A 16,313-nucleotide genomic window follows, 5' to 3' on the forward strand; every position below is an offset into this window, starting at 1 on the left:
GCTGGGTCCTGCTCTGTGCTCCTGGGTCTCTGCCCTGCAATGGCCCATGGCAGGGCTCTGCTCCTTCCTGCAGGATCACCCACTCTTCTCGCTGACTGTCTCTGTGGCTGAACGCTGAGCTCCTGGTGCAAGGACTTTGTGATGTAATTCTTGTATTTCAGTATCTTGTAACCAGAAAGTGACCGAAATGTGTGTTGAATGAACAGGCAGGTGAATAAAGGGAACTTGTGACAACGTGACACCCACATGCTAGGCTCCCAGAGCTCCCTGCCTCACCAAAGGGGAGCCCTCACATCTCTCCCTGCCAGTCTGGGATGTGCAGCTCAATGGCACCCAGCTGCATGAAGCCTTCCGCATGTGTCCTGCCCTTTCTCGTCTCTCCACCTTTGCTCTCCTGGTTAGCTCTGCTCAGGGTGCTCCCCCTTCCTCCTCACCCATGGCCCTGCCCTCCTGTCCTTCAGAGCCCAGCAAGGAGCAGCCTCCAGCAACCTTGTTGGGCTACATGACTCCCCTGTGCTCCACGATGTCGTCTGCTGAGGTGTGCGGGTCGCGAGCACATCTCCTCTAATGATCTATGTGCCTGTCCTCGTCACAAGCATGGGACGGCCCTGAGGGCAGGAGCTGAATTTTAGGCACCTCTGAATCCCCAGACCCTGGCATCATGTCTGCACACAGCAAATGCTCAGGAAATGCTAACGAATGGAATCCACATGCTGCACCTGGAAGGCAAGTGATAGAATGTTTAAGAGCTCAGTCCATGGAGCCAGCTTACCAAGTGATAGAGTGATTAAGAGCTCAGTTGATGGTACCAGCTTACCAAAGTCCAACATCTCTGAAACCTGGCTAAGGGAGGACAGCATCTGTCTTGCAGAGCTGGTGTGAAGATTGAATGTGATGGTTCACACCATGGACATAGCAAAGCACTTAAAACCAAACAAACGAAATTCTGGAAGGAGTGGAAACAAACCAATTGAAACAAAAATTCAGACTTGCATTGAAGCACACATGCATTTGTAAAACTGAACTACAAGCAGGAAATATGCAGAAGCCAGTCTTCAAGATGGCTTCCAAGGATCCTTGCTGCCTCCCATATTCTTGCCCGTGTCGTCACTGCCCACACTGACCCAGGTTTGGTGGGTGGGACCAAAAGAACACAGCCTTCTGCAACCTCCAAGACCAAGAGTTGAAAGGTGTTGAGACTCTGCCCCTCGTGGATCTTTCACTCGGGGCAGGGAGAAGAAGTGAGGTCCCACAGTCGAGAGCCAACGCAGGAACAAGCCCCCTTGGAAGTGGGTCCTGCCCCAGTCAAGCTTCAGATGGCGCAGCTTAGACAATGCCTTGACCACAACCTCATGGAGACCCCAAGTTCAGAAATGCTCTGCAACACCTGGCCCACCATAAACAACTCTGGTGTTGTGGGCTGCTAACCACGGGGCCACATGTTATATAACAATGGCTGACCAGCATGGTGCTCTGGAAGGAGAGTCGGCAAACCTTCCCAGGGCACAGGGTCCGTGGACTACTCAGCTCTGCAGCTGCGAAAGCAGATAGAGATGACACACAAGCCAGTGAACACAGCCGTGTTCCAACAAAACTGTGTTTACAGAAACAGGCATGGAATCTGATTTGGTCCACAGGCTGCTGTGTGCTGGCTCCTGCTCTCAAGTAACTTAGAGGCACTTACCAACTTAGCAAAAATGTAGACAACCACGTAAATTCTTTATACGCTGAGTTTGCAACTAGACGGTAGGAGTCAAGAGTGACAAATTACTTTCTGAATAAAATGTACTTAAGTGGACCCCAGCTCTCACCCTGAAATGCTGAGCTGTGGGTCCAGCTCCATCTTCTGAGCACTTCCACAGTTGTACTACCTTTCTGAACTTTTCCTCTAGGCGGGAGAAAGCCTTTGGTGGCTAAGTTGACATTAATTTCAGCCGTTCTAAGGACACAGGATCTGAAACCAATAAGGCGGAGCCGTGCCCCGTCCTGTGGCCTAGTCGTGTCCTTTTTTGGATCTGTCTGGGGTCATTTTGATCTCTTGCAAAGGCAGAGAAAATCCCTATTCATAAAGAAGAGGGCCATGTGACATTCCTACAATGCCGCCCGCCAACCTCTCATCTCTGCTTCTGAGCTTCCTAAGAGCAGGGCTTTGCTTAGAGGCACAGAAATCCCTGGAGTCACCTTGAAGCTGACTTCTGGGAATGCCTTTCATAAACCACAACAGCTCATCACAGAAAGAACAGTGGTTCCCACATATTAATCTTGTAGGGCTCACAAAATGCACCCCAAAATCTATGCATTAAAGACCGCATTCTAGGGCTGGCAGGTTTTTCTCCATGTGAGTCAAGATGAAGAATTACCAGACATGTCGACCTGAAGGACAGCAGGGATGTTGGTTGCCTGAAGGAAACACTGTGGATGTTCTTTCTGCTCTGCATTTGTTTTGAATTCTAATCGTAAAGGAACAGTATATTTCAGGAGAAAAATTGTTCTAAGGAAAAATATATATTATTTAGTACTTTTCTCTCTTACTGTGGTGTGAATTTACTGTTAGGGATCAATAAAATATATACCCTATTTCCCAACCAAATTCTGTATTATCCATTTTGCCATTTTCAGAATAAAAAATGCATTTTTAGGAAAATCATCTTCAGTGTTTTTATGCTGTTGTCATGCTCTAAGCCCTTGGAATTGTTTTTCTTAGAAATGTGAATTTGATTTTCCTTTCATTGCCAGGAGCATTTAAGTTTGTTCAGCTTTTAAAATAATGCCATTAAGTTGATGTGAGAACGTTGTTTCTCGTTCATCGCCTCTGCTCTTACTTCACAGAGACGGGCACAGCATGAGGAGAGGCTTGGCCGTGGGTCTGAGAGTCAGACGATGCAGCAGTGGTCCGTATGTGATCCCTTTGCCTTGGAGATGTGGCTCAGTGTGCACTCCTGTCCCCTGAGCTGCACATGAGACAAGGAGGGCTCAGGGCCGGGCACAGGTAGCTCCCAGAGACCTTACATCAGCCCTAACGTCAGCCCCCATTGGGTGTGCCTGTGGCTCTTCAGGGCTCTGAACGCCCAGGGCACTGCTGTGGGCACTGTGAGGACCATGTCCAGCTTCAGGAGGATTGCCGTTTCATGATAAGTGAAGAGGTAATCAGGGGTCAATTTCTAAGCAAAATCGGAATCTCCAGGGTTACAACCCAATAACTCCTTAGTAAGGTATTTGATAAAATCAAACAGACCTGTTAGGAGCCTCCCTGGTGGATTGTTTGAAAGAGCAAAATGACTGGCCAATCCAGTTTGCATCGATTTGTGTGGTAGCTTTCACTTAAAAGGAATAAAAAAGGAGGGGCACCTTTTGATTAAAGCACTTGGCACTTGACTGCCTGTTTGGAAATTAGAACTGAGCTTTCTGTGTTTCAGTTGCAAAGGGAGGTGCCTCCGGAAGGACTGGCTCGCACGGCAGGCAGAGCGGGGAGGGTGGGTCTTCACCCATGACCTCTCCAGAGAGCGCTGGTGTCGTGATGCGATTAAGTGGGCTGTTGGCCCTTGAAGGAGTAGACGGTGCCTCGCTCGTCTTTCCATTTCCAGAGGTGAGGACAACGTATGAGCCAATGAATGCCCCACACCCAACAAATGTAGGACACACCCACTGAGAACCCATTCAACACCTAACACAAGGGAGACCACTCAGGGACACTAAGGAGTCCTGAATGGAAGGCTGTCCCAGCCTTACTGTCCTGAATGAGAGAAATATCCATTATGCACAACTGAAAAATCCTCCTGTTTTCTCATCTCTTCCACAAAACGACTACTTTTCCTTATCTTCTATTGGACAAAAAGTACAACTATTGGCCAAATCTTTTATATAATTTTAACTCATACTGCATTTTAGAACTGTTAGGTATATTTATTAAAAGAAGGGAATTGAATAGAGTTGTGGTTAGCATGTAGCTTGAAGAAAAACCAGAAATAGGATGTGGAACCAGAAGCCTGAGGAATCTGTATAGCGTTGGAAATAGTAATTCCTGACTCTGAATATGTTTTCATGTGAATGGTGGAGACGCTGTAAACAAAAATAGATTCTCTCTTTCATCATCAAGGTACATTTCTTAATTCACCAATTTCCTACACTAATGTAGATCTAAGTTGAGATCTGATTTCTATCTTCTTCCTGTTTTATCAGCCTTAAGCAATGCATGATCAAAGTAATTTAATGCAATTTTCTTTATGACAGTTTTTCTTTTTAAAAAATTTGAAAATTGGATAAAAAGGATGAAAAAACTCACTAACCAACATTTTTTTAAGAATTTTTTAAATCTGTAAGCATCTATTTAAAAGGTAAATCCAGAAGGAGGTGACATCAGCATCATGGCAGAGTGATCGCTTCCCTTAGACTTCCCCCCAAGATACAACAATAAGGATACTCATAAATCAACAGAGGACATTCACACAACTCAGTAGACGTCTGAGATTCTCACGCAGCCATATGCTTGAAGGTGGAGGTGCTGGCCCCCTAGGAGGAAGTGGAAGGAGGCAATGGGATCTCCTCTCCCTCCCTGGCAGCAACCCTGAGTGTGGGCCCGTGCGTGGCTCTGAGAAAAGAGGAGGCAGGAATGTCTCTCCGTGGGCACACCTTCTCTCTCCAAGTCCTCTCACAGCCCGTGGGAAAGCCCCACACAGAGGAGGCTAAGCTATGGTGGGGGTGTCTTCACTAAGCCAGCACCCCAAGAGAGCAGATGGCAAGAACACACCAGGGGTTGTGCAAGCAAAAGAAAGACAAAATAGTCCCATTTGCAACAATAAGGATAGACCTTAAGGGTATTATGTTAAGCAAAATAAGTGAGACAGAGAAAGACAAACACTGTATGATTGCACTCATATGTGGAAGATAAACTGATGCATGGACAAAGAGAACAGATTACTGATTACCGGGGGGAGGGGGTGGGAGGTGGGTGAAAGGGATAAAGGGCTCACATACATGGTGACTGACAAATAATAATGTACAACTGAAATTTCACAATGTTAGAAACTATTATGACCTCAATAAAATAAAAATAAATTTTAAAAAGAGATATATCTACAAATTAAAGGGCTCGCCTTTTTAGTGGTGATTCTTTCCGAAGAATTTGCTTGTCAACATTTTTGCATAAATGTTTTCAAGTTTTCTGAGTTAAAACTTAGAACCCTCATAGCTCCAGCATATAGTTTTACCGGATAGGAGAACCTAAACACAGCAGAAATTGTTTCCTTGATGTATTGTGGGTTAATAAGTCTGTAACTCAGGTGGAAAATTCATATCTATGTCTGAATAACAACAAAAGATTAACTCAGCCAAAAAGTTCAGCCAGTTCAGTAAAAACAAAAAGCAAAAAACAGCAATAACAGAAACATGGAGCTGGCTGGGGGCGTCCTGTAGCTGGAGTGACGATTTCTCAATGAGGTGACCAGATGTCTCTGTCAGCTAGGAGCCGATGACAGGACCTCAGTGAAGGGAGCTGACTTGAGCTGGATGCGCATTTCCCGGTTCGCTACCTTATACTTCATTGCATTTCCAATGGTTAGGATGTAAGAAAATGTCTGTCCAGACCTTTGTTCCTCCCAACCTTGTGAGGATGAAGCCATTGCTGAAATCTTTACTCTGAGAGAAGTTTGCTGAAAGAGGCATCCAGCTGACTCATCTGTCCTGAAGCTCTCGTGCGTCTGTTTCTGTGTGCACAATACGTCTTCAGGATTCCCTGTACAAACTGGTGCTCCAAATTGGGAAATGCGGCAAAGACTTTTGCCTCGTTTGCTCACTGCCTCACTCCCAGTTTAGAATGCTTGTTGGTTGGGGAAAAATATTCCTCTCATGGTTCAGAGAGCAATCGTTTGAACCCCTGGTCCTATCATGAGCTAAACCAGAGCTGATCTGAAAGGCTGAGCATGAGAAAACTGCTGATTCTGTTCTCGTTTCTTCTCAGTGTTGTTCTACCTGAGTAGCCTAAACATAAACAACGGGCAGATACAAGGGAAAGGGGGAGAAGAAAGTTAACAGGGAAGATGACAAATGGATTTGTTTTCTCCATTAGGCTTAAAAGTCTTCAAATGCTGTTTTCCTTCCCAAGGGGAGAAAAGAGTTCTACGCCCGACACAGGCATTTTTACACCCATCTGCATAAAAACTGTGCTAACGTACAACGCTCAGCATATTCTTTGGGAATTTGAAATGGATGATGAAGACATGTTGCAGGGAACAGCTTATTTTGTCTTTTTGAATATCATTTATATTTTGCTGGAATATTTTGAAGCCATATATATTCATCTCACAATTGTTTAGGATTTTTTTCACCATCAAAAATTGTATGTCAGTGCACATGTTGGAATACGTGTGGGCCTGCGAACTTAAACTATCAGTTGACCTTTGAAATAAATGATACGAGAAAAGCCCCTGAGGCTGGATGCCAGACACGGAGTCATTTCCACTGCTGTGCAAACACTGCCCCAAACTCTCCTGTCTGAGTCGTGGACAGTAGTTTATGGTTAAATATCCTGCATATATTGGGTATTCATCAGTGCTTTTTAAATGAAAATAAATGTCCTCTAGGACAAAACTGAGTAACCTGGATTTCAGAAAGTCACACAACCTGGCTCTCAGTAAGTCCTGCCCAGGCTTTCAACACTTGGAGAGAAAAAAATAATAATTTAGTAGAGATACTGTGCACGGTACACGTGTAAAGTCAGTTAGATTTATGTTCTTCCTTCCTGCTATGGACTGAATGTTTGTGTCCTCCCCAAATTCCTGTATTGAGGCATAACCTCCAATGTGATCTGTTAGGATGTGGGAGGACCACGCAGTCATGAGGGTGGACCCCAGGAGTGAGATTAGTGTCCCTATCAAAGACCCCCAGAGAGCTCCTGCACCCCTTCTGCCCTGTGAGGACTCAGGGAGAAGACGGGGTGTATGAACCAGGAAGAGGGGCCTCACCAGACACCGGATCGTCAGCACCTTGACCTTGGACTTCCCTCCAGAACCGTGAGCCACGACCGTCTGAACCTATAAGGCCCCCGCACCCCATCTATGGGGTCCTGTTATAGCAGCCTGAGCGGACTGAGACACTCCCGTCCAGACTTCCAAATGTGCGCTCTGCTTTATCAAGACGGAGGAGATCGAGTGATGTGGGTATTGCCTTCGAGCTTTCAAACAAAAACACACAGAAAAGAAGACTATGATATAACCCAGTTTGTGGAAATCCTGCTGAGGTGGTCCAACCACTACACAGTCTGTGAGTTGTCATGGGCTATAAAACAAACCAGCTTCCTAAGTGCGCTGTGAGAGTCTGTAATTCCTGACGCGTGGCGGGGAGCTGTATTTTATACGAAGCACGGTCATATCACAAATGATTGTTGACGTGGACCCAGTGCGTCGATGTCCTTCTGAGGCCTGGTGCCCAGAACGGGGTGCTGCAGCCCACATGCGAATTGCCCCGTGGGGGGCATCTTGCCACTGTCTCCTTTGTCCTCTCGTCGTCTTTCACCCCAGGCCCCCGAGACCACGTGAGCTTTCTCAGCAGCGGTGCTGTTGGCCATCGTGGCTCGTGAGCTGCACTAGAGTGCGGCCTTGGGCCTCCTCGTGGCTGAGGTCGCAGGACCCGCCACAGTGCGTGGACTCACTCAACATTTCACAGCTCTGTGGAATGAATGAAACCAATATCATGCTTTCACCTCAGACCTCCACATTTTCCTCACAAAAGCTACTGCTGAGTTTGCCTCGGGTCCCCTCGAATTTATAGACGGATTTTTTTTTTAACTTAAGTGCAGTACTGTCTTCTAAAGCATACACTGTGTTAGTTTTACCCCAGGGTTGCACACTGCTAAGAGCTGTACAAAATTTTTCTGTGCGTTTCATCCAATTGTCTCTCTCTTCTTGACTCCGCTGTGTTCTTGACGTGTGGCTCGGGCACCTTCAGTCCCCAACGGTAAACCTGCAGAGCCATGGCGTCGTCCAACCCCGTCACGGGCCGTGCTGGGAATGCCTCTCTGAGATGAAGTCCTGCGTCCAGAGCACTCTTATTTCGGCCAGGGGCTCGTCACAAACAGAGGAACGCCGCTCAGAGAGAAATCACGGTGGGTGTCAGCGACCACTGCATCTCTGTCTAACATGTTCACTAACTCGGGAGGAAAGGAGTTTCATGGACAAGTACAGCCCTGCAGACAGTGGGCACTGGGTCAAATGCAACATCCCACCTTTCCTACATCACTGAGGGCCTCCACCCACAGGTCTCACAGGAGCTCAGAGTGAGGCTGTGACGAGTGAGGCCAGAGGCACCAGTGTTCCCATTCCACATGCGAGGAAAAAATGATGGCCAATTCTCCACACAGCTTTCAATCTGGCTAGTTGTCAAGTCAGAATTGGGATGAGTTCTAAGTCCTAAACCATCGAGCTTCGGCTTTGACGTCCTATATGCACTAAGCAGCATGTGAAGGGCATGTTGGAAACCAGAGGGATGCATTGTGAACTAGCCACTGTCTGTTCTCCTGTCCCAACTCCGAAAAAAGGAAAATAGTGATAACAATAGCAATAATAATAAGAACTGGGTAGTCTGCCAGTCCTACACCTGGGTCAAAAGAATGTACCCTCCTTGTTGTGTGTCTGGGTGGATGACAATCAAACGGCCATCACAGAGGGCAGACAAGGAATTCACAGATGTGTGATCACTAGAGACCGTCCGTACATTAGAGGTTTTAAAACCAGTTCCCAGAAATTGCCCACGGGGACAGGAGAACCAACACAGCGCTCATGCTGTGTCTAGCGTTTCACAGACACTTGTGCAATATGCTGAGCTTCCTAAAGGCTGAGAACACAAACACTGCATCCTGCGTGGTATCCGTAATCCAAGGATTATAAGAGCTTAGCTGGTGGGACCACACGTCACACACAGAGACCTCAACCTCAGTCAGAGATTCGGAGAGACCTGTTTTTATTCTGAGGATAATTTTTTCCAAACTCTAAACTCAAATGCAGTTAGATTTTTTCCCTCTGAGGTCACTAAAAGTGAGACCATAAGATGAGAAAAATGAAGCCACGTGGACATTTCAAATCCTCCTGACGTCAGAAGGGCCCGCTGCCGTCTCAGCACTCTCGTCAGAACCAGAGCGTGCTCTGCCGTCCCGGGACGAGACCACGATTCTGGGCTGCGACTGAGTCTCACCTGATCTTCACCAAACAGAGGCGGTGCTTTGCTTGTCCCCTTCGGTCGGAGTTCAACCACTTACAGCCCAGGGTGCTCTGTAGGCGGCGTCTGCGGAGGAGGCACAGACCCAAGTATCAGACAGGGTGTGCGCCGCCCTGCACGGTAAAGGTGAGGAAATACCGTCGTTGCATTTCCTCGCCTTTTAGGATTTCGGGCATTTGCCAGTTTTCCTCCTACAAGACCTAATGAAACGTCGGGATGAATATTCATCCACCGGTGTCTCAAGGGGAATTATCCGCTCAAAACAATATTCTGCCAAATGCCTGCGTACAGATTCTAAATTAAATCAGGATCAATCACTTGGATTAAGACACCTTCCAAAATAATGTATTTTTCTCTTTTACTAACACTTCGTCAGTGACAAAGTTTTCTGTTTTTATGGTTCAAATGGGATATAAAATGTACAAAAATGAAACAAAGGGAGACCGGGCCCGTGTTTATGAGATAGCGGTTACTATTTTCCCAGAAGGGGGGCAAAGACAAAGCTGGCCATCCTCGTGGTCTGGTTCCACCGCCCCACGGCAGGGGTGTGACTTCTGGGAGTCAGTTTACTCGAACAGTCACGGAATGTGTGCAGGGCGACACCATGCCAGGACTCGCAGGAGGCCCGGTGCCTCGGCTCACGGCCAGCTCCGCAGACCGCAGCCTCAGAGGGTGGGCCGCCCGTCAGCCCCTTCCTCATCTGGACAGGGCAGGACTGTGCCTGCGCCCAGGTGGGTGTGTGCGCCCCCAGCACAGTCTCCAGCATGGTGAGTGTTCAGCACACGCACGGGAATCTGCAGGTGGTTCCCACCGACGTCTAATGAGCATACAGACTGAGAACATTGGAGGACTAACTGCGTATCCCAAATGAAAAGATAATTTCTGACTCAGGAATCACCCATCCCCGATGGAGAGGCTGGTGAGAGAAGCAGCCAATGCTCTCGACAAGGTCTGTTTTCAAAATGGGGCAATAATTGTCATTTTACCCCTCCCCCCCAGGTCTACACTGGAGGAGCAAGGCTGGTGCCCTGAGAAACGTGGCCTCACATGTTTGCAGCACCTCGACAGCGCTGTGCGGCGACGTGACAGGCGCAGCACTAACGTGAGGGGAGGGAGCTGTGGGCACTGGGCTGCCTGACTCATTTCTATCAGAAAAGGCTTCACTGTTTTTTAATTTAAAAAGTGCGCATTTTTCAAAAAATTGTGTATGTATACAAATATGAAAATAAATTTTAGTATCGACTTTTCCTGGGAAATATTATTCTTTTCATTATTATCCAGTAAAGGTACATTTTTAAAACTCTGCATTTTTTTCATGAAAACAACAAAGAAAGTCTTCGCAATTTCTTCACTCTTTAGTGTAGAACACCTTCTATTTTTGAGTGCATTTAGGCTCTTTGGCATAAGGGAAGAAAACGAGGATCCTCTGAATTTGTAGATCAAAATATCCATACAGGAGCGACACTGGAGAAAGCGAGATTTTCAGCTTCATCTTTTTCAGTTGGTTCATATTTCATAAAATTCTGACTCCTTTTGCTATTAATAGTAATAGGAATTTTCAGCTTAAACAAAAGGATAAACATCTGTACAGAATTGTCTGACACTGTGTACACCATTCTCTTAGAATTATTACTTAAAATTCACTGTAAATGCTCTGTTTGTGTTAAAGTCTTCCATGGAAGCCATTCAAATGTAGAAGGGAATGTTATATATAATATATAGCACATATATTACATATGGATAGATATCTTCTAAAAGGAAGCATATAATTCAAACACATAAAAAACATCGATTATAAATATTTGACATGCCGTAAGTCAAAATGGTTCCTTCTTCCTAAACATCAGGTCCACAGGGGCGGGCGGGCGGCAGGGAACCAGGAATAGTCGCTGGGATCTCCCTGCCTCGTGGGCATCAGCCCGCCAGCATCGCACCTGTGCCTCCAACAGGCGCTGCTCGAGCATCCACCTCTTCTCTTAGGATTGTTCCCCGTACTTTACTTCACAGTCTGATGGTTTTATGTTCCTCCTGTACTTGCAACCTTGACAAACGAGTACCCGATCTTGACTTTTTCTGACTACAGTCTGTAGCCCTCAAAGAAAATTCAGGAGTCCATTAAATTGCTTTTAATAACAAAGATAGAAAGTGGATTTCTTAGAAGTAATAAACAATGTGAGAAACAAAGAAAGGAAAATAGAGCTATACTTTGTGAATTGGGAAAATAATTAAAATTAGCATTTAACTGACATATTATTTAATTACATAAAAATTAATTTATAAATATTTAATGTTAGAGTGAATGCCCTTTTCCCACATATTACTTCTGCTCATTTCTCCAATAATCCCTTTACTCAGCCTCCTCCTTGAGAAAAGGGGAACGCTAACAAGCCGGATCCAAAGGAAACACTTTCCTTCCCGAGGAGAATAAACTGGTGAGTTCTCAGTATTTTCTACTGTATATTTTATGAAAATAAAGTCTGGCTTTTACCACTGTGGGAAGCAGAGTGTGTGGTATTGGTGCCACTTTCACGTAATTTGGAGAACCGCCAGGGACACGATTATTTCCCGAGGAAACTGAGCGCGTTCCCCGGAGCTCTGCCAGGACAGAGGGCGCTTGGTCAGACGGAAGGAGTGCAACTCGGCTCTGGAAACTAGTGACCTATTTTATTGGTATCACAACTATAGGCTCATTATAAAACCCTACAAAGTTGCAATTTGTGCAGGAAAGATTCGTTTCTTAAGAAAATAATTTAATTTTCAGCACTCCACAGAAGCACAGTTCAGTTGCTGCACATGTATTTTCGTGCGACACTCTGACTGTCTACAAAGGCGGGGTCCACGGAGGCCACCTTCGCTGCTATGAAGGAGTGTACGCAGTGCAAGACAGCCGTCAGATCCTGAAATTCGAGTTCCTGTAGGAAATATGAAATGTGTGTATTAGAAATATTAGAGAAACACATTACAAAAAATATTTTATAAGTTCTCTACTTTGTAAACTCCAAGAAAGGTAAACCTAGATTGAATTTCTTATTTTCTGGAAACTAACATAGGTTAACACTCCTTTCCTTTATCTGTCATCTTAACCTGACCTGTGCCGGGTCTGAAGTCTCCTCATCAACAGTGCACGGTCTCAGTCCTCATGAAAGCCTGGCTGGGTCAGTGCTCACGGCGATGCTGTGACACGGATCTCAGCACAGCACAGCTCACAGGGTTCACAATTCAGTGGAACTAATCATTGTGCTTCAGCCCTGTGTGTGTGCAAGTGTGCACGTGCATGTGTGTGCCTGTGTACACCTGTGTGCCTGTGCCTATGTGTGCCTGTATGTTTATGCACATGTGTGTGCCTTGCATGTGCATGCACGCTTGCATGTGCATTGTGTGTGTGCACATATGTGCATGCATGTTCACCTCACAACAAAGACCATCCTTGACAGGAACAGCCAACAGCTGTGTGGTGCTGATGAGCAGAGTGCGTGGGGTATGGGGACATAGGAGCGACTTCTGTTCCTCCCCAGCCTGTTGCCATGCCAACGGGAGAAATAAGAAGTGATGCTCATGGAGGCAAGTGGTGCCCCCGTCAGGAAAGAAGAAAATAAAAAATACTCAAAGTCCTGGATCCCTCCTTCCCCATTTTAAAGATCTCAAATGCTATTTAGAAGCAAAGGTGAGCCACAAACTGATACCGTTTCTGTTCCTGCAAACCCCCCACGTAAGTTCCCACCCCAACTAGCAAGGCAGGATGGACCCAGAGCTGAACCAGAGTGAAACCAACGGCTTCAAGGTTACGCTTTGAAAGTTACCCTTCCCGCCACCCATCTGGGCTTCTCTGAGCTCTTTGTGACCCAAGATTTGATGCCTCAAAAATGACTTCAAAGTTCCTTTAAATGCGAAGTCCCCCTCGGTCCCTCTCTCGGTCTGCTGTGCGTGCCTTCCTTCTGGAAGCTGCTCCTGTCCTGGGATGGGCATAGGATGCAGGTAGGCTGCCAGAGCCCCGCGGGAGGTCGACATGGACGACAGGAGAGGAAGGCCAGGGTTTCCACTTCAATGTGGCTGGGTGGGGAGTACACACCCGAAGCTTGCCACCAGTGAAGAGAGAGGGCCTGTGGGAGGGTGAGTTCAGCACAGAGGGACTCCCGGCTGAGAGAGGGACAGAGCGCCTCGGGTGACGCTGGGTCGCAGTGCTGGAGGTGCCTGGATGGCCCAGTTACAGGAACCCCAGGAGCCCCCTTTTCTTCATTCTACTTTGAATTAAATCTCTCCTTTGCACGTGAACCATCTTAACTTTGACAGCTACACAATTGGTTATTGTTGACTGATTGTTTATTTTGACTTTTTTTGAGTGATGTTGACCAAAATGCTCAACCTCCTGCAAAAGCTTCATGATATTTAAGTAGTTTCCTGGAGAACCACCGCCTCACTTGTTACTCACACCCTCACCCCCGTCACTGCAGAATCCAGAAGCTGCCCAGTGCCTGTACCGAACTCTAATTCAAGCTGGACCCACTAGTTAGACCCACACCCTGAGACTGTACCAGAATCTTTGATTCATCGTGATTTATCCCTGGAAGAGAGGAGAACAAAGTAACTTTCTGGAAGAAACACAAGATTCTCACAAATTTCACACACACTTAATTCAATTTATGTATGCATTTCCAAGTACTCAGTAATTACTGAGCTTCTGAAAAAAGGGCTATAATGTCCACATCTTTTATGCTTCAGGGTCTTGGCTTTACCTATGCAAATTGGAAATTGCTTTTCAAACTCCCAAAAAACTTATAGCACAACACTGTAACAAGGAGCCAATCGCCACCAGCATTATGCAGAGATCCAGATGCGACAGTGATGACAATTGGGGTCTCAGACCTTGAAGCCACACTGCAAAATTTCTGCCAGTGCTAGCAGGACACAGTGAAACCACACCATGAAATTCCACGTCAGATCTCGGTCAACGGTGCTGAAATCCAGGAATGAATTAAAGATGCAGTTCTATCTTTTTCAGGACACTGAATAAGCAGGCACCCGGTGAACGTTTCACAGAACAGCCTTGATTCAGCCAGAGATCAAGCCATGCTATGTCTGGTCTGGCTGATTTTCTAACCAAATATTACCAGCAAGGCTGACCTGAATCACAACTTTGCAACCAGAGCTGGGCAAAAACAGATCTGACAACATTCTGTTGGAACTGAATGTTCACACTGAATTCTAAGACTCCGCATATCCATCACTCCCTATTGTGCTCCTCAAGCCCTTGTGCGCACGTCTGTCACAGGTTGTCACCCTTGGACTCTGGAGAAGGACAGGACTGCGGGCTCCTTGGGCGTGCAACAGAACAGTGAACAGATGGCGACGGAGAACCCACCACGTTGGATTAGGAAGGCATATTGGAATGTGATGGTGTCAGCAGAGCAGCACTTCCCAAAATTTGTCTGATAGTAATAAATGTTATATTAGAAAAAAGAGTTTTGGGGGCCAGTCCCACGGTTGAGTGCTTAGAGTTCTGTGTGCTCTGCTTCAGTAGCCTGGGGTTTGCAGCTTCAGATCCTGGTTGCAGACCTACTCTGCTCAACAGCCATGCTGTGGAGGCATCCCATACACAAAGAGGATAAGCACAGATGTTAGCTCAGGGCAAATCTTCCTCACAAAAAAATGAGTAAGTGAGCAAATAAAATTTTTTTAAAAAAGGATGTTGATGCAAATAGTCCATAACCAATCTATAGATCAAAACTGGGGTGAGTTTATTATGAGCCAGGTCTGAGGACCATATAGCCCAGGAGAGTCCTTTCCCAGAGGAAGGAGCACTCTAAGGAAGTGGGGTGTACACGGTGGTTATATACCGTCAGAGAGCACATATCACATGTGATTGGAATGCCCCTTTTACAATAGTCACGACATTGCTTTGCCGGCACAGCACTTTGGTGCACACAGCAGGTCGGTGGTCTCAAAGTGGGTGGTCACAAGGTGAGTGCAGCAGGTCAACAATCAATCCTTAATTTAGGGAGAGATGCTAATCTTTAATGAAATGCTGACATGGGGGAAGTGACATCCTTATCCTTAAGGGCACTGTTCTGATCTTTGGGACACAGTAAATACTTAAAGCAGATGTACAGTGCATGCTCAACGGCTGTGTCAGGCCCTTTGGAAAAACGAGTTCAGGCCGAATTAGTTTTACACCAAATGGCTTCCTCATTTACTCAATATCTTATGGCTTCCTCATATGCTCCAGTATACCCTATTGCTTATCATTTGTTTATTATTTGTTCAAATGGGTTTGGAGAGAAAGTAGATTAAAGGAAGACAAATAGTGTTCGTTACTGCAGGATCCACAGAGCCCTTACAAAGTTAATCATATCGTCTTTCTTCGCGAGCGACACTACATGCTTTGGTTCTCAGACTTATCTGACCTTCTAAAGACAGGGCGTCAGGAAGGGATTCTTGGGAACCGCTGCAGCAGAGCTGCAAGAACCTCGAGCTACGCACTTCACAGGACAGACCGTTGTGGTGAAACTTTCTTCATTCCTGGTGGAGAGCGAGGAGCATTCCTGATGCCACCACAAAATCACACGCTGTTAGGACAAGAAATTACACAGCGCCTACTCAAAGCTCGATGCTGGTCCCCAAGGCAGGATAAGGATGCTGAGCGGTCCACCGTCTGAGGCTCAGTGGGAAAATCCAGAAAGGAGCCAGCCCTGGACGGAAGGACTCAGTTTCCCCGCGCAGGACAAGTTTAAGGAATGACAGGTCAGAGTAGACAGAATGGAGACAGTGCTGGGGGGCACTGGCTTAGAATGTGTCCCTAGGGCCAGCCTTCGGGTGACCTTGATCTCCAAAGGGACCAACTCTGAAGGGACAGACGGGCTTGGGACATTCACGGCAGACAAGAGGGCTGACGGAACTGTTCTGCACAGCCAGTTCCCACAGGCCATGGGCACCTCTGTTCTCTTTATTTTAGAGGATCTTTCTTAGGAGATATTAAAACCCAATCACACATTCTTCCCCTGCAAGAAGGGGTCCCTCATCTGCGCATGGCGCTGTGTCTGGTGGGGTCAATGGCACAGCCTGTGCTTGCTTCTTCTGTTTGTGGAGAGGAGGCAAGAAAAGCTCCTAGG

At 46.5% G+C, this 16,313-nt stretch overlaps 1 protein-coding gene across 4 annotated transcripts in view; it reads right to left on the reverse strand.

The window, feature by feature from the left end:
* Positions 1 to 11,852: 11,852 nt before the first annotated feature.
* SNTG2 (syntrophin gamma 2) overlaps positions 11,853 to 16,313 on the reverse strand; it is a 321,809-nt gene continuing 317,348 nt past the window's right edge. For all 4 annotated transcript variants that reach the window (XM_070571862.1, XM_070571860.1, XM_070571861.1 and 1 more), the window contains one exon: positions 11,853 to 12,119. In XM_070571862.1, coding sequence (XP_070427963.1) covers positions 11,988 to 12,119 — 132 coding nt within the window. In that variant the 3' untranslated portion in view covers positions 11,853 to 11,987. The remainder of the gene's footprint in view (positions 12,120 to 16,313) is intronic.

The sequence above is a fragment of the Equus przewalskii genome, chromosome 14 (assembly GCF_037783145.1).
Source record: "Equus przewalskii isolate Varuska chromosome 14, EquPr2, whole genome shotgun sequence".
Taxonomy (NCBI): Eukaryota; Metazoa; Chordata; class Mammalia; order Perissodactyla; family Equidae; genus Equus; species Equus przewalskii.